Source organism: Eptatretus burgeri, chromosome 2 (assembly GCF_056783735.1).
Source record: "Eptatretus burgeri isolate ZD-2024b chromosome 2, Ebu_testis_v1, whole genome shotgun sequence".
Lineage (NCBI taxonomy): Eukaryota > Metazoa > Chordata > Myxini > Myxiniformes > Myxinidae > Eptatretus > Eptatretus burgeri.
Window position 1 is genome coordinate 80,336,063 of NC_140962.1, and position 18,496 is coordinate 80,354,558.

An 18,496-nucleotide genomic window follows, 5' to 3' on the forward strand; every position below is an offset into this window, starting at 1 on the left:
TAATGGACTCGTTAACGCCACAATGTAGGTTTGCAGACCGAACTTCCTTCCAATACTCGCGATGTTCTCGATTGCAGTAAATGCATATTGTGACGTCCACGGGACTTGAACAGTCCAGCCAACGTAGAATGAGCCGAAACGATGGAGGCGGTTTATTTTTTATAACCCAAAGATGGCGGTTTTAAACGCTCCACAGCAAACGGGACGAGGAAGGAGGCACGAGTCGCTTATCACTGAGTTAATAATATTTATTTCTCTAACCAGAATTTCCTCATCACTTCCTCGTCACTTCCAATCGAGCCCTTTTATTGGCCCTCTGCCGTCCCTTCCGCCAATCGTGATCACGGGGCGGAGCCATCCGTAGCACTGTCCTGTTACGTCACGGCAAGCCTACAGGGAATACGAAAAGGGTTTACGCATACACACTTACCCTAACCCATCTCCCTATCTAATTACGTGACAATTATCATTTCCCCTTAAAGAAATGGACATTTACTAGACAACTTATCACCACTGAAGCGCTACTTATTACATCGAGATCCTGGTACAACTCGAACAGCATGGCATACCTAATTAAACATCCTAATTACCCTTTGAATGCATGCCCCCCTCAGACGCAACACTGCACCCTCCTCTGGTACCGCAGCTCCTGCAAGGTATATCACAGGCGCTACCGTACCAGCCTTAACACTTACTGACTCACACCTAATTAACCGAATGAAATAAAGTAGGAGGGGCAATGGGCAGCGAGCCGCAGCTAACTTACCTATCCTGCTTAATGTGCTGCCCCCTTATGGCCTTATCCTCACCGAAACAATCATTCATTTTTTTTTATTTAATCACATGAGAGCACTGAGCGAAGTTGCACTCCATCCTCTGGATCATCGCTCTTGTCCAACACTCTTCCAGTGATCTGGGGAGGGGAAACAAAAGGTTCCACAAAAACACAACACTTATACTTTACATTCCTACTCTAAGCCTTAACGACACTATTCACGGGATATTTACACTTGACCGCGTCCCCCCCCCCCCCCCCCCGTGGATGCTAATAGACCCAGCGTTACCTGGGGAGCCAATTTTCAAATTTGCTTGACCCCAAAATTATGCGGACATCATGCCCTTGCTGCACATGTCAAGTTGTGCGGGATTGAGTGGGACTCACACATCTTCACAACACTCACACCATGGTCATCATCACATTTCTCGGTCATGGTCCCCATTTTAATGATGCAGGCTGAATCTCGTCATGGCCGTGGGGTGGGTTACCACAAGATGATGGGGGCATCTCAGGTGCAACTATGCCCACAGGTAAGCTTTAGTCCAACCCTGACGTTTCTCCACCCCGCTCCCTTTGATTCCCACCCCCATGGTAGCCATCAGCTCTAACCCCGTACAACACACTGGAAGGGGTCTCAGTGGCTCCTCTGGCCTTCCTGGGTCGCCAAGGTCCTACCCGCCTTGGTCGCCCAACCAGACCCTCTCCCAGTTGCCTCCAGACACTGTCACCATTAGCCACCAGGGGTGAATCTCCTTGAAGGGGGTCGCAATTCCCGCTCACCGTGAGCTTCAGCAATCCCTGCGCACAAGCACATCATCCCCACCCACAAAACCCACATGACTCCCCCCACCCCATCGGCCTTACATGTGACACCTGCATTTCTAACACTTCACCGACCATGACCTTCCCTGTAACCACACCATGTCCAATAAAAAAAATCAATGTGTGCACCATACATTTCACTTCTTAACTTAAAACAACTCACACAGCACTTCTCCTCACCCGATCCACGCACCAGCCATTGGACAGCCACTCATGCCCGCTTTGTTACCAATTACCCACTGTCCCTATTGTCACTCTAAAACCCAGCAGAACGTACAAACCCATGCCAATTTTCCCACAATTCACTATTTTCACCAAAGGAGGCACTTCTCCACAATCTCACCAGCCGAGCATGGCCCTATATGCCCAGCCCGATCTAGTCTCCCCGACCCCCGACAGTGATTTCCGGTCTCGACCGATGTAAGGGCACCTCGGATAGACCTGGCGGTTCAGCATGAGGATTCATCTCCTGAAGCATTTGGGTAATGCCAATTTCTCCCAGCCCCCCTCCCTGATCCCGAATCTCCGCCTGTCGGATCGTCACCGATGGCCTCTCTGGCACCCGACCCGGCCGCCTCCACGAGGCCAGCCTGGCCGCGCACTCGGCCGCTCGGTGAACGGTGGGTGGATCCTGTAACTCCACCAGCGCTCGGACCTCAGGGTCCGGAAGAGCAGCTAAAAATTTCTCTAGTGCCAGTCTGTCCCATGCCTCCACTGTAAGGTCCCGATACGCGATCCTGACTGATTGGTAAATGTCCTGTGCCAGCTCCTGCACTGTCTCGCCTGGCTTTAATCTGCGGTGCTGGAGCTGGGCCCGCACCAGATCACAGCTTGCTGCGAACCCAAACCGACGGCTCAACGCCTCGCAAATGTGGGAGCTGGTCAACATCCCCTCCGCGATCACGTTTAACACATCTGCGGCTGGTCCCCGCAACGTTGCCACCAAATTCCCTGTACGTTCCCGCTCATTCCACCCGTTTAGTAGGGAAATGCACTCAAATTGCGTCAAAAAAGCTTCAACGCTCCCTGACCCGTCAAAATTTACCAGGGGGATCACTTTTCCGGTGGCCCGCTTCCCAGTTTCTTCCTTGTCCGAATCCAGCCCAGGGATCAAACACCCTTGTGGCTGCGTATCCAATTTCGGAGCCCACTGTGGCCAAAGATGTTTTGCGGTGAGGGTCTCATGGGTCAATTTTGCCTCCTGTTCCAAACGGACCGATTCACCTCTTCCCGCAGGATCTTCTGGGCCCGCACAACCTCCTCCAAGGCTCCGTCGCGAGTTTGTAGCTGCTCCTCAACCAACCCGGACACTCTACTTACAAAAGACGGCTCTACCAGGCCTTTATCCAAGTCTTCATCTTGGCTCATAATTTTATCTTGTTCGTCCAAACGAGCCTCCAATCCTTTTACCTCCTCCGCCAAATTCATCCCTTGCTTCCTCAGCTCTCCCCACTCTTCTACTTGCAGCTGCATACGAGCATCCACACAGGCACGATGACGTTCCAGGCCTTCATCCACTTTATCAACCCGAATGTTCGTTGCATCAATTTTATCTACCAATTTTTTCTGTATATTTTCCCCCTCCAATGTAATTTCTACCTTTGTTTCCTCCAATCTATCCTCGAATTTACTTTGTATTTCCCCCAATTTAACATCCACACACTCCTGCATCTCAGTTTTCATTTTCTCCATCTTTTCCCCCAATTCATCCCTCATTAAATCAATCCGTGCACCCAACTGTACCCCCATTACCCCCAATTGATCTGTCATTTCTGCCCTCTGTGTCACGAATTGATTTTCCATTTGTGCCGTCATTTTTGCCATTTCTGCCCCATGTGCCATCATCTTTTTCCCCCTGTGCTGTAATTGCACTCATTAAACGTTCCAACATTGTCCAGATAGACATCGCGCCGGTTTCCGGTGCTGCCGGCTCCATTACGGGCAATGAAGCACGGTCCACGCTCGGAATGGGGGAGGTTCCGATCCTACCCCCGTCTCTCCCTTCTTCCCCCGACTCGCTGCCTGACACGTGCCCTTCCTCCTCTAACATCTGCACATCCGCCATGGTGCAGAAATCCCGTTTTCCGCCAATTAAATTTAATTTGAAAACTCCCGCCAAAATTTTCCCGCGCTCGCGCGCTTTTCTGTAGTAATTTTATTATCCAATTCGTGGCGAGATTTTAATCCTGGTATATTCTCCCGATACCAAATATAATTTAGAGGGGTTCGAACATCCCACTTCTGACACCAATGTGACGTCCACGGGACTTGAACAGTCCCGCCAACGTAGAATGAGCCGAAACGATGGAGGCGGTTTATTTTTTATAACCCAAAGATGGCGGTTTTAAACGCTCCACAGCAAACGGGACGAGGAAGGTCGCACAAGTCGCTTTTCACTGAGTTAATAATGTTTATTTCTCTAACCAGAAATAATAATAAGACTCGGCAAGAGGAGGGATCCGGGGCGATTCGACGGGATGGTGGTGTGGGTTCGGGCGTGGGGAAAACACAAACAATTCCAATGGATATACAAATCTCAAACCCTCTAAGGCGCCAGGCACACACATACACACATACACACATACACACATACACACAACGAAGCTAGTGGTCAGGCTTGCCCGTGGTGTCGACGCAACAGTCACTGGATTGGCGCTAGATGAGCTGGCGTTGCGCTCGACAGGGGCAGGAGACACCGTGGTACTGTTCCTGGTGGTGTCGACCTCCTGGTGTAGGCCCAAGACCGCTCACAGCCGCCTGGGAGCCAGTTCTGGCGCCAAGATGCGAGCAGGAGAGGAAGGCAGGTCTGCCCGCCGTTCGGTCCCATACTCCGAGCCAGCAGAACTCCAGAGCCAACCGAGGTGAGGCACGAGGCACAGCAAGGCCACGAGACACGACGAATCGAGGAACGAACCAGCGCAACAAGAGAGCGCGCTCCGAGACCAACAGCCTCGACCAGACGCTTTCTTTTTATGACTTCTTCCTCTTCCTTTCTGAACAGAACCTTTTTATCCTCGAGTCCTCGTCACTTCCAATCGATCCCTTTTATTGGCCCTCTGCCGTCCCTTCCGCCAATCGTGATCACGGGGCGGCGCCATCCGTAGCACTGTCATGTTACGTCACGGCAAGCCTCCAGGGAATACTAAAAGGGTTTACGCATACACACTTACCCTAACCCATCTCCCTATCTAATTACGTGACAATTATCATTTCCCCCTTAAAGAAATGGACATTTACTAGACAACTTATCACCACTGAATCGCTACTTATTACATCGAGATCCTGGTACAACTCGAACAGCATGGCATACCAAATTAAACATCCTAATTACCCTTTGAATGCATACCCCCCTCAGATGTAACAATATGTTGTGCCCATTCCAGATCTTTAACGTTTCAAAACGTCAAATTTCATTTGAAGGGAAAAGCTTCGTTCAATTTTCTTGGGCTGCGACGTTTCAACTTTTCAGGCATAAATGAAATGGCAATAAAAATTTATTTGAACAAACTGCAAGTACACGGACTGGATGTGCTCAGAACAAGCTCCACAGGAATAACAGGAAATGGTTTCACGAGAGTCCCCATGTGGTGTCGGTTTGTAAACCTTCACATCACTTTCATTACTTTCCTCATCACATTTACAGAAATATTTATTTGTTAAAATAAATAAACGATCCAAAGGCACCTCCTTTTTCAGGGTTTATGCAGGACGTACTGGACTGCACTGCATGCACAGCTGTGCCAAACACAGCAGGTTAAATGGAATACCTGGAGCGGAGCTGCTGGAGTGGAATGTATATTTAGGCGAAACAGTGCTGGGTAGTGATTTTGATCTTGTGAAATAGGGATTCACTCACATTACATCCATCCATTGGGACCATACTCTGTACAGAGAATCAGTGCTGCTGAAGCAGTATCCTGGATGGGTCGCCACTCCGATGCAGGATACTCGAATGACTCAATCATCCCAGCATCTGGTACTCATTTAGCGGACCTCGGAAGGATGACAGGCTGAGTCAACCCCATCTGGTATTAATTCAACAGCAAAACAGAATTTGAACTCAGGACCCTAGGATTCCAAGCCCACCATGCCAACCACTAAGCCAACACCAGGCACACTCACATTATATCTATATTAATATTTCGGCACGCCGCTTTTTTTGTTACTGCATGAAATGAAACAAGCTTTGACATATATAGTAATGATATTATTGTCTTCCTTAAGAGGCCCCTCAAAATTCGTTTTGATGATTATGGTAGTTAAATCTTATATATCGTCTATATCTATAAAGCTGAGGATGTGTGTGTGTGTGTGTGTGTGTGTGTGTGTGTGTGTGTGTGTGTGTGTGTGTGTGTGTGTGTGTGTGTGTGTGTGTGTGTGTGTGTGTGTGTGTGTGTGTGTGTGTGTGTGTGTGTGTGTGTGTGTGTGTGTGTGTGTGTGTGTGTGTTCTTTATGCATTTCCACAAACTCCAACCGATTCCATTCAAATTCGGTACAATTATGACTTTTGGTCCAACTTAGGTCATTGGCTATACATTTTTTCCATAACACTTCCGATATTCGAAAAAAAAAAAAAAAATCGATAAATCGATATCCCTTATGGGATTTTCCATTCAAATCCACTCAAGTTTAAGGCCTACGGGGGACGCAAATTTCCACTTTGCCCCGGGCGCTGTTTGCCTCCGCTACGCCAAGCTGTTAGGGTTAGGGTTAGGGTTAGTGTTGGGGTAGCTAACCCAAACCCTAACCATAACAGCCATTCAGGAAATTTGCAAGAAAGCCCGGGCAACGCCAGCCTTTATTGCTATCCCGAGCAACGCCGGGATTTACTACTTGTTCAATATAAAACAGAGTGACTATATTTCTTTAACCGTTAAAAGTGAAATACAGTAAAAGAAAACTCTTACAGACCATTAAGGAAATGTCATGGACTGGAACAGATCCAGACCGGTTGTTGTGAAACACCAATGTGTAACACATTGGTGTGTATGTCTGAAGCCAGTGAGCAGATTAGGGAAGTTGAGTCATAATGTATAAGGAGCGTAAAATGGAAAGAGCGTATGGTGAGGTACGACTGTATTGTATGCGCTGCATGTCTTGGTTACCACCTGCAACGTCACCGATTTACAATTATGTGGAAACGCATAAAGTCACAGGATCCTTAAATATTTTTGGTCTGAAAGGATAAACACCAGATGCCATTTTATATTTCTGAAAATATATATATATATCTATATCTAAAATATCTATTTCCATTAAAAAAAAAAATCTTTACACACACACAAACACACCTCCCATGCTCTTCGAGCTGAAAAGGCTGTATAAAGCAACCAAGAAAGGCTACACAAGGTAAATCCTTTGCCATTTCAAACTCTTCCCAGAGTTCCTCCACATCTATAAAGACATTCAGAAATAGAACACACATGACAATCCCAATGCGACACACCCCCTCAACACCTTGGCAGCCTTTATTGGTTGCACCTGAGAGAACAACAACATTACCATTCCTGTCTCTCCCGTAGAGGGTGGGTGTACTTGTACTGTTAAATGAGTTGAATGTGTGGTGTATAAAACTGATCAACTCGGAGCAGAAAGTGCAAATAAGTTCACAGCTCGGGCACTTTTGGAAGTTGAATGAGAGCAATCACGTATTTTCCAAAGACTAAACAGATTGATGAAATCACTCTGGACTGGAAAAAGATTTCTACATGGCATATTGTTATCTTGTAACAATCCTTGTCCATACCTCTCAAATGCTGGCTGGTGCGAGTATATTGAACTCCAGGAGAGATTGTACACAAATGGAAGGCGACGAGAAAAATCTTTGGAAACCCAGTTGCTGAAAAAAAAATTGAGAAGGCCCTGGTCTCCACCTGTGTGCATAAGGAATCCCATTTTCAAGTCAGTGATCCAAGAATGTATGGAAAGGTTATAATGACATTGCTGTCAAATACTGAGTTAAAAGATCACGATTACATTTCTGGTGGTGCTGTGTACGTGTACGTGTACAGAAAGGAAGAAAGAAAGAGCAGGATTGGAAACAGTTTTTGACTCTGGCAATTACCATCAAAAGAACCATTGGTGGAGGCAAAGTCCTGCAAGGCATGGTATGTGGCCATTGATGGGCAGAACACAAACACTCCAGAATTGAAACAGTCAGGCCAGCCAGGATCTGGAGCAGCTGATAGCTCCTCTCGCTCAAAAAGATCATCAATATTTTGTAGCACCTGAAGACACACAAACAGACACACACACAAATTGGTTTATAGTTCATGGCCAACTTGAAATCCCCCCCCCCCCACCAAAAAAAAAAAAAAAAAAAAAAACCAATAAATATTTTTATACGGTACATCAAAAATATTTTTTCGGAGATATCTTTAAACCATGCATATAAAGAAAAATGTGGCTTGGTCATTCATCGTAAATATCAAATTTGTTTTACATGTGAAAGAAACCGCATTTGAAGTTGACACTACTTTATGACAATTGGCTGTGTCTCTGTAGCTGAGAGATTAGTGAGGATTCAATCCCATTTTTATGTTTTTCTTCAATTTCTGATTGATCTCAAAGCTCTTCATGGGTTGTTTCTATGTTACAAAAAACCCTGATAATGAAATGGATTCATTGAGCATTCCACACACTGTATGATAATCTGAAACTTTTTACAAGCCAATAAGTCATTCAATGCACAGGTCAGGTCAGACATGGGAGCATGTGCCAGTGCAGCGCGTCGCTGTGTCCACTTTCCGCCGATACTCCAGGGGCCTCCATCTGGCAGATGCCTGACCCATCCCCATCTCCTTGAGATGCCAATCAACCTGTTGCAACCACGAAGCACGTGGTCAGCCCATTGACCTCCTCCACTCATGAAGCTCCATTGCTGAGATAATCTGGTGACCAGGATCAGCATCAGGAAAACCAGCCACATGTCCATACTGCCATAGCTGCCGCTCATGAACGATGCAGGTAACAAATCTCATTCGAGTCTCTCTCAGGAACCGATCGTTGGACAAAAAGTCCGACCAGCGATAGCCAAGGATTCTCCGATAAGACCTGATACGAAAGTAATTAATTCTCCATCTCAGGTCCCTCGTCAGAGTCGAAGTCTCACGTCCAGAGAGCAAGACTGAAAGCACCAAGGATCTGAAGACTCGGACTTTCGTCCTCCTGCACAGGGACTGACAGTGCCACACCCCATGATCCAGTGAATCCATGACTCCCCAGGCCCGACGCAGATGTCCACTGACCTCTGGCTCACAGCTAGCAGACGTGAATATCACTGACAAGGCAAGTGAATCTCTCAGTGACCTCAACATCCTCACCACAAAGGGGTACAGACAAGATAGCAGCATCCAAGATGTCATTGAAGACCTGGATCTTAGTTTTGACCCAGGAAACATGTAATCCTCGTGGCTCCGACTCCTCAATTAGCACCTCGAGGGCTCCTAAAAGGATATCCAGTCTCTGCAACGATGACTACATCATCTGCGAAATCAAGGTCAGAGATCTTGACATTCCCAAACAATGCACCACAGCTTGATCTCTCCGACATCCTCCCCAGAATCCAGTCCATAAAAGTGCTGAAATGTGGGGGGCAGTACATACCCCTAACAAATGGAATTAAGACGGAGATGGTATCACCACATCTCACAGCACTCTCAGATCCAGAGTATAGTTCAGACATCAGATTGATCAGTTTTGGTGGCACCCCGTGAAGACCAAGAATCCTCCAGGGGGCATCCCGATTCACTGAATCGAACACTTTACAGAGATCAACATCGGCTGTAAGCAGCCCCAGCCAAAACGCTCATCTGCGTTCAGTGAGGTTCCGAAGGGAAAGGGTACGGTCAATCGTTGACCCCTTTGGTACAAAGCCTGACTGCTCTGGATGCTGGTGCTCAAGCAGATGTTGGCAAACCCCATCAATAATTATCCGAGTAAAGACCCTTGCCTGACACCAAGAGCAGAGTCCATCCATTTACAAGAATGGATGCAAGCAACACAAAAACACAAATAAATCTGAAAATCCACTCTGTGAGAGTACCTCCTGTGCAGCTTCCCTTCGCAGGGCAGCTCTCCAGATGACGGGATTGGGGCAAAGCCTTCAGGACACCCAATCTTTGATGACAAGAGGGAAACCACAGGGTAACATTCCCGGGTCACATTGTGGAAGAGTGTGTCGGAGTGGTGCTGAGGTGTCGTCCACCAGACGGCGGTCTCCTTGGGTTAATCCGAGGCGGTCCCTTCGGGTGGAAGCCTGGAATGTCCTATCCCGAAGAGAGGATGATCACCTGTCTCTGTTATGATCTGAGCTCAAGCGTTTGGACATGGGTATTGCAGCACTCTCTGAGGTTCGTAGACCGGATTGCGGCGAGATCATGGTGGGTGGTTACACCTACTATTGGTCTGGTCACTCTGATGGTTACCATACTCAAGGAGTTGCTGTAGCTGTGTCCAATAAGCTGACTCCAATGATAATTGAGGTAACACCGCAAGAGTGTGGCGCTGCCGGTACCTGTGCGGGAGGACGAAAGTCCGAGTCTTCATGCCCTTGGTGCTTTCAGTCTTGTTCTATGGATGCGAGACTTGGACTCTGACCAAGGATCTGAGACAGAGACTCAATTCCTTTGGGACCAGGTCTCTTCAGAGAATCCTTGGCTATCGCTGGTCGGACTGTGTCCAACGAGCGGTTGCTGAGACTCAAATGACATTTGTTACCTGTATAGTCCGTGAGCGTCAGCTGCGCCTGTATGGATATGTGGCTCATTTTCCTGACGCCGATCCTGCTCACCAGATTCTCTCAGCGAGGGAGTCTCGTGAGTGGAGGAGGCCAATGGGCTGACCACGTGCCTCGTGGTTGCAGCAGGTTGACCATCATCTCAAGGAGAAGGGGATGGGCCAGGCATCTGCCTGGGGGATGGCCAGACGGAGGCCCCTGGAGTACCGGCGGAAAGTGGCCGCAGCGATGCGCCGTTCTGGCGCATGCTCCCATACCTGACCTGACCTGGTTCAATATATTACCATGGTGTCCGAATCCATAAAGACTGCTTTGCGGTACTGCGTGAGGGTCCAGCAGTGTAGCTTGGTGAGTGATATGGCAAGCTCAGGACGGCCCAATTGAGAAAGCATTTCCAGCTGGAGGCTGCGCCATTCCGGCACCTCCAGTACATGATCAAACACCTGACCCAGGCAGGCCCTGAAAAGCCATATGGGAAGGAATGTCAGGTGACAAAGAAAGTTAGTTTAATAGTGGGTGATGGTGCTGGCGGAAAGAAAATACAAACAAGTTTTACAGTGAGAGTAGTGGAAAAAGATCATGAGGAAAACTAATGGTAATGGTTACATATATGCCGGTGGTGCTGAGGTGTTGGCTTGGTTACCTTAGCTCCACGCCCACCCCTGGAGTGACCATGACCACCAGTTCTCGTGAGGTACCGACTTGGCGCAAAGACTGACCCAGAACCAAGGCTCCCCAACAGTACCCTGGGCGAGACGCTAATGTCACATATGCCTCACCTAATGGAAGAAGGAAAAAATGATCAACACAATCCATCACATCACAGAGATGATTATAACAAACAGGTTGGTGCTATTTAATCAACAATACTGTGAAAGCTACTAAAGGTGGAAGCAATAAAGATCGAGGGAGAAGCACTTTTGAACATTTTTTGAGGACAAACATTGAGAAGGAAGGAAATAGAGAAGATTAATTAGGCTGCTAATAAGTATGCATGAAATCAAGATAAGAATTTCTTGGTCGACCACATTTTGATGTCATTTAACTCATTTTTAAGGCATTAATCTTTTGGGGAACATCCATCATGTACTTACAAGGTTGGGGGAGGCAGTACATAACCCAGAACTTGGGTAATCAAGGAAACAACCAAATAGTCCCTTCTTCCCACCCCCTGGATAACAATAATAACAATAATATTATAAACATAGGGGAAATACCCCTGGGCACTCACCAGGTAGCAGCTGGATAAGATAACCAAGGAACCACTGGTAGGCACAGATGACCCCAAAAGTATGTCATGAGGAAGAAAGTAAATACCTCTGGATTATTTTTTTAATGCCGTGAACAAACTTTGCTACATCACGGGTGATAAAGTTTGTGGTCATGTTTCATCGAAATTGTGTGTGTAGTTTCTGATAAGAAAGCAAATACTTATTTTTGGGGGACCCCCCCCACCCCTCCCACCCCTAGACCCCTTTAGCTTCCCAGAACTATGTTCCGGGTGAGCTAAAAAACCAGGATTTAGCAAATCAAAAAAGTGAACTGAAGAAAAGAGAGACAGTGTATGTGGGAGAAGGGTCGAGAGAAGAGAAAGTTATACTTATATAAGTGTGTGTGTGTGTGTGTGTGTGTGTGTGTGTGTGTGTGTGTGTGTGTGTGTGTGTGTGTGTGTGTGTGTGTGTGTGTGTGTGTGTGTGTGTGTGTGTGTGTGTGTGTGTGTGTGTGTGTGTGTGTGTGTGTGTGTGTGTGTGTGTGTGTGTGTGTGTGTGTGTACTCGCACTGAACCTGTCGCTTCGCTGATGGTAGTTGAACAACAAGTTTTACATGTTACATTACAGTAATACAGTATATTGACAGTCAAGTTATTACTGACGAAATCTCAAGATTTCATAAGTATATTGATGTACATAAGTACATAAGTATATTCCGTCATCTGTTTGGGTGTTTGTTTGTTTGTAGGCGCAATAACTCGAGAACGGAAGGAGCTACCAATGTCAAATTACACCACGTGATTCAGGAGGGTGATGGCTTGTGCTGATTAGATTTTGGTCAAAATCGGTCAAAGGTCAAGGTCACAGTGAGGTCAAACATCCAAAACATTCGATTTTTGATGGTTTGGTACAGAATCATCGTAGAAACTTCTGGTTTGCGGCGCTACATTCTCTAGAGACAGCTTTTATTAGACAAGGTCAGAGGTCAAGTTGACGATTTTGTAAGTACCAGTCTACGACTGCTCGTTTGTTTGTTTGTTTCCCCCACGTAACACTGTCTTGCTACACCACCACTTTACTAAATCCAACATCCTGTCACAAAGTGTCTGGCATTCAGCCAATCACCAACGAACGTCAGATAGCGTCAGACACATGGGTTATGGTGTTCGACTGCCGTCAATGAAGCGAAGGGACAAGTGCTGGACGCCAGAATGATATGCATGCCCGTAGAAGCCTAGCGCTGGATGCAACGCCGTAATGATATCCCAGTGAAGAATGCAACAGAGGGATGGATGGACGAACAAAGAAATCCAGATACTTTAATGTATAGATGTATAGATGTAGAGATGTCGAGATTTATTAAAGAGAAGCACAACAGGAGCCAAAGGATTCACAGGCAAAGTGAAAACACTGGGACAACTGAAGAATGCACCACAGCACAAGGACAGGGATTGCAGAAAAATGGTGAGAAAAGTGTCTCAATGGGTGGAACAGAGCTCAGCAATGGAGACGGCAGAACCCACGAGGTGGCGGTGGGCAACGGACGAACTTCCGCAGGGAAGAGCTTGTGGAGAATAGATTTGGGAAAACAGTTTTACAACGGAGAAAATAGGGGTGTAAAAGAACGGAGGGGAACGTCGAGTTTAGACTTTGATGATAACGAGGAAAGGACTTCTGGAAATATGGGTGCAACCTGGAGTGGCATAGGCTGGACAGAAAGAGAAACAGTGAAAACTGCAAGGCAAACAACCAGCACACCTTGAGACTCAGCTTCCACATGAGATTACATCAGCATGGAGAACCTTGAACTCAAGGGCCTCATGGGGGGCAAGACGACATGCATCAGCACCGGTCTACAGTTGGGTAACCATATTCCATGACACTCCAGTTGAAGGCTTTGTAAATCATTAAAAGCCACCCCGACCAAATCATACCAAGGATTTTAAAATGCTATGTGCTGCTTCCTCGCTTAATGCACAGCATTTAAGAAGGATAGAGCACGGACAAACAACCACAAGTTGGCAGCCATTGTGGAGTCTTGATGGGCCTAATGGCGTCCTTCTACGTTGAAGTTCCTTACAATTGAACACATACAACTTATGGCCCCACATAGAAATCCAAGGTGGCAGACTGAAGATATTAATCTTCAGAGATGCCGACACCACATCATGCATATTCGCTGACCAGTGGCAAAACATCACCAATGTGGAAGTCCTAACCCATGCCAACACAACAACCATAAGCACGATGGTGAGGATGTCAAGACAGGTGGTTGGGTCATGTGTGCTGTATGCCAGACCATCGCCTCCCAAAGAGAGTACTTTTTGTGAACTAGCCACTGGAACTCATCCACGTGGCAGGCTCTGTAAACGTTTGAAGGATGTCATCAAGGAAGACCTAAAAATCTTCAACATTGAGGGGAACTGGCACGACATGACACAAATAAAGCAAAGCTGGAGAGCAGCTATTAGAAAAGGGGGCATGGATCGCAGAAGCTGCTGTTCCTGCAAAGGCAACACAGCAGCACGAGACAAGGCACAGATGGCTAGAGTGTCACCCATTATATAGACGAGTACGTGCCCGTAAAAAATAATAATAATAATAATAAATAAATATTCAAACCGCGATCAACAAACAACCACACAGGCCGTTTTTTCGCTCTCGCGTGCCCGCATGTGCGTGGCCCGGAAGTTCACATATTATTCGCAATTTAGTTTTCATACACAATTATTCAATTAGCGCCAACGTATTTTACCTTTTCGCAATGTTGTGGCAAGGAAAAACAAAAAGAGAAGAGAAGAGAGAGAGAAAAAAAATTACTTCCTGGTTCAGAGCATACCAGCACTCTGATGTTACGGAAATTTATACACCGTCTAATATGAAAACGATCATAACTGGGCCATTATGTTTATCTATAAATGCGCACAAGAAATCGAGAAATCATTAGAATCAGTCATCATTATCCGGAAGCCCGTACATTGTAACCCGTAATGGGGAACGTGGCTAAGCTTCCCTTCCCCATCGGTCACGCCTACGCAGCAACGTGTCTCGTCATTGGTTTGGTAAATAAATGGCCATAACTTGGGAAGCACTTGTCCGATTAATATCAAACCTAGAAAAGGCACATCCTCAGGTCCCCAGCAATATACCTGGCAAGTTTCAATTAGATTGGACCAGTGGTTGTCGAGAAACAGTGGTCACACACACACAGAGATTGTTGGAATTATATATATATATATATATATATATATATATATATATATATATATATATATATATATATATATATATATATTACACACAGACACACACACACACATGACAGGATTATTGTGTATGTAATAAATAGATGACTGAAAGAAAGAGACTTTTTGACGAATGGTGGAAAGGATTTGTAACCAGCAATGATTTATTAAACCGTGACACATGTACACCATCAAGTAGTGAAGTCGAGCAATTCCGTCCCCCCCCCTCCCCCTCTATAATCCCCCTGCAGTGTCGAAGGAAAGCCAGCACAAGGTGGAGAGAGGGGGAAACCACCAACAAATCTACGACCGCTACACCGCATCGGTGGTTCGACGAAGGCGTTGGAGTAAATCACAAACAAGGAATTCAAATTCATATCCGGGTCAAACAATATAATCCAGCAGATTCAACTCACCGTGTATTATCAACACGCCGTGCGCCTCGACCTCAACACACGTCTTACCGTGTATCATTTACCACACATTCTTGTGCATTTCAGAACTCCAAACTATAAACATTTATATACACTATTGCCTTTTCCCTCACCGAGCATCCTGCAAGCGGTGGAAACACCTTTCTCGAGGGAAGACGGAACAAGAGGAAATTGTGAAATCACACAACTAATATGGCCGTAAATAAAAAGGAAAGACAACAAACGGCACAAGTTGAAAAAAAAAATATCAAAATGGAAAGAGCCAACCATCAGGCTCAAAACCCACGTGGTAAAAGGGCGGACCGAGTTTTAATAACTTACGTCATGCAAAATTCTGATAGGATGAATGTACAGGATCGACATGACTCATATCTGCGCAAATCTATAAATTGCACAAATTTCAAACGGGTTATGTTTTCAGATCTGCTTCTATCTACTGATTACACTAGATTAAACAGGTTTTGTTTTCAGATCTGCTTCTATCTAGTAATTACACTACAATAAACAGGTTATGTTTTCAGATCTGCTTAAATCTCACAATTACATTACATTAAACAGGTTATGTTTTCAGATCTGCTTAAATCTCACAATTACATTACATTAAACAGGTTATGTTTTCAGATCTGCTTAAATCTCACAATTACATTACATTAAACAGGTTATGTTTTCAGATCTGCTTAAATCTCACAATTACATTACATTAAACAGGTTATGTTTTCAGATCTGCATCCATCTATTAAATACACCACAATAAACAGGTTATGTTTTCCGATCTGCTTCTATCTAGTAATTACACAACATGAAACAGGTTATGTTTTCCGATCTGCTTCTATCTAGTAATTACACAACATGAAACAGGTTATGTTTTCAGATCTGCATCCATCTAATAATTACACTACAATAAACAGGTTATGTTTTCAGATCTGCTTAAATCTCACAATTACATTACATTAAACAGGTTATGTTTTCAGATCTGCATCCATCTATTAAATACACCACAATAAACAGGTTATGTTTTCAGATCTGCTTCTATCTAGTAATTACACCACATTAAACAGGTTATGTTTTCAGATCTGCTTAAATCTAATAATTACACTATATTAAACAGGTTTTGTTTTCAGATCTGATTAAATCTATTAATTACACTATATTAAACAGGTTATGTTTTCAGATCTGATTAGATCTAATAATTACACTATATTAAACAGGTTACGTTTTCAGATCTGATTAAATCTATTAATTACACTATATTAAACAGGTTTTGTTTTCAGATTTGATTAAATATATTAATTACACCACATTAAACAGGTTATGTTTTCAGATCTGCTTAAATCTATGTCAGGTCAGGTTCGATCTGTGACCTGCTACAGGTACCATGTAAACCTGTACTAACCTGTTCCATGGTCGGGTTGTCGGCGACTAAACCGTCTCCCCCACCAGGTTTTCTGGTGAGGAGGATGTTTGGATATGGACACCCAGCAGGATTAAAAACAAAACCTGTCAAAGGGCGGAGGAGCTCCTTGTGAGCCAACGGCCATCCATATCTAGTGCCCAACTGTGTCTGCGGACGTCCTCCTGCAGTTGGGTTACTTCTTATTAGGAGGTTGGTGGCAGGATTTGCACTCCGGCCACCGTAAAACACTTCATTCCGCAAAACGCAAAAACGCAAAAAAATCTGAAAACCCACTCCGTGGGAGTACCTCCTGTGCAGCTTCCCTTCGCAGGGCAGCTCACCGGATGACGGGATTGGGGCAAAGCCTTCGGGACCCCCAATCTTTGATAGGGGTAACACGATGAAACCACGGGGTAACATCCCTGGGTCAGATTGCGGGAGAGTGTGTCGGAGTGGTGCTGAGGTGTCGTCCACCAGACGGCGGTCTCCTTGGGTTAACCTGAGGCGGTCCATTCGGGTGGGTGCCTGGAATGTCCTATCCCTCTGTTATCATCTGAGCTCAAGCGTTTGGACATCTGAAGTGAAGAGGAGTCTGAAGTGAAGGCCCGCTGCGCCGGTTACTTTGAGCGGTTGTAGCAGGCTGATCCCCCAGCTGTCGAGTTGGACGTCAAGGGTGTTACAATCCCTGTTGCTGACCCTCGAATCAACTGTGGTCCACCTTCGCTTGTGGAAACACGGGCTGCGGTGAACCAGTTGAAACGGGGCAAAGCTCCAGGGATCTGTGGCATCCATGCTGAACTTCTCAAGGCTGGTGGAAATGCTGCACTCGTGTTGTTGCATGCAGTTTTGTGCTCTGCCTGGAACACAGGCATCATCCCAACTGACTGGAAGAGTGGCCTTGTTGTTCCTCTCTGGAAAGGGAAAGGTGATCGTCAAGACTGCAGCAACTACCGAGGGGTGACGCTGCTCTCAGTGCCGGGCAAGGTCTTTGCTCGGATAATTCTTGATAGGGTTCGCAACCATCTGCTTGAGCACCAGCGTCCAGAGCAGTCAGGCTTTACACCAAAGAGGTCAACGATTGACCGTAACCTTGCTCTTCGTGTCCTCACGGAACGCAGACGAGAGTTTCGGCAGGGGCTGCTTGCAGCCTTTGTTGATCTCTGTAAAGCGTTCAATTCAGTGAATCGGGATGTCCTTTGGAGGATTCTTGGTCTTCGTGGGGTGCCACCAAAACTGATCGATCTGATGTATGAACTCTACTCTGGTACTGAGAGTGCTGTGAAGTGTGGTGTATCCATCTCTGACTTATTTCCAGTTGTTACTGGAGTTCGTCAGGGATGTGTACTTGCCCCCACACTTTTCAGCACTTGTATGGACTGGATTTTAGGGAGGATGTCGGAGAGACCAAGCTGCGGTGCATCGTTTGGGAATGTCAAGATCTCGGACCTCGATTTTGCAGATGATGCAGTCATCTTTGCGGAGACTTTAGACATCCTCTTGGGGGCCCTCGAGGTGCTGAATGAGGAGTCGGAGCCGCTGGGATTACGGGTTTCTTGGGTCAAAACTAAGATCCAGGGTTTCGGTGACATCTTGGATGCTGCTGTCCTGTCTGTGTCTGTTTGTGGTGAGGATGTTGAGGTCGTGGAGAGATTCACTTACCTTGGCAGTGATATTCATGTCTCTGCTGGCTGCGAGTCAGAGGTCAAAAGACGTCTGGGTCGGGCCTGGGGAATCATGGATTCACTGGATCATGGGGTGTGGCGCTGCAGGTACCTGTGCGGGAGGACGAAAGTCCGAGTCTTCAGGTCCTTGCTACTTCCAGTCTTGCTCTATGGATGCGAGACTTGGACTCTGACCAAGGATCTGAGACGGAGAC

The 18,496-nt window shown here is 46.1% G+C and overlaps 1 protein-coding gene across 4 annotated transcripts in view; it reads right to left on the bottom strand.

Moving 5' to 3' along the window:
- LOC147032402 (uncharacterized) overlaps positions 1 to 15,655 on the bottom strand; it is a 29,079-nt gene extending 13,424 nt beyond the window's left edge. The window contains exons 1-5 of one of the 4 annotated variants that reach the window (XM_085870005.1): positions 15,549 to 15,655; positions 10,981 to 11,116; positions 10,622 to 10,796; positions 7,665 to 7,827; positions 7,347 to 7,473 (exon numbers count right to left, since the gene is read on the bottom strand). In XM_085870005.1, the coding sequence (XP_085726131.1) occupies positions 7,347 to 7,473; positions 7,665 to 7,827; positions 10,622 to 10,796; positions 10,981 to 11,012 (497 nt within the window). In that variant the 5' untranslated portion in view covers positions 11,013 to 11,116; positions 15,549 to 15,655. Of the gene's footprint in view, positions 1 to 7,346; positions 7,474 to 7,664; positions 7,828 to 10,621; positions 10,797 to 10,980; positions 11,117 to 15,209; positions 15,521 to 15,548 lie in introns of those variants that run through there. The other 3 variants (XM_085870003.1, XM_085870004.1, XM_085870006.1) reach the window with 3 other exon arrangements.
- Positions 15,656 to 18,496: the final 2,841 nt, after the last annotated feature.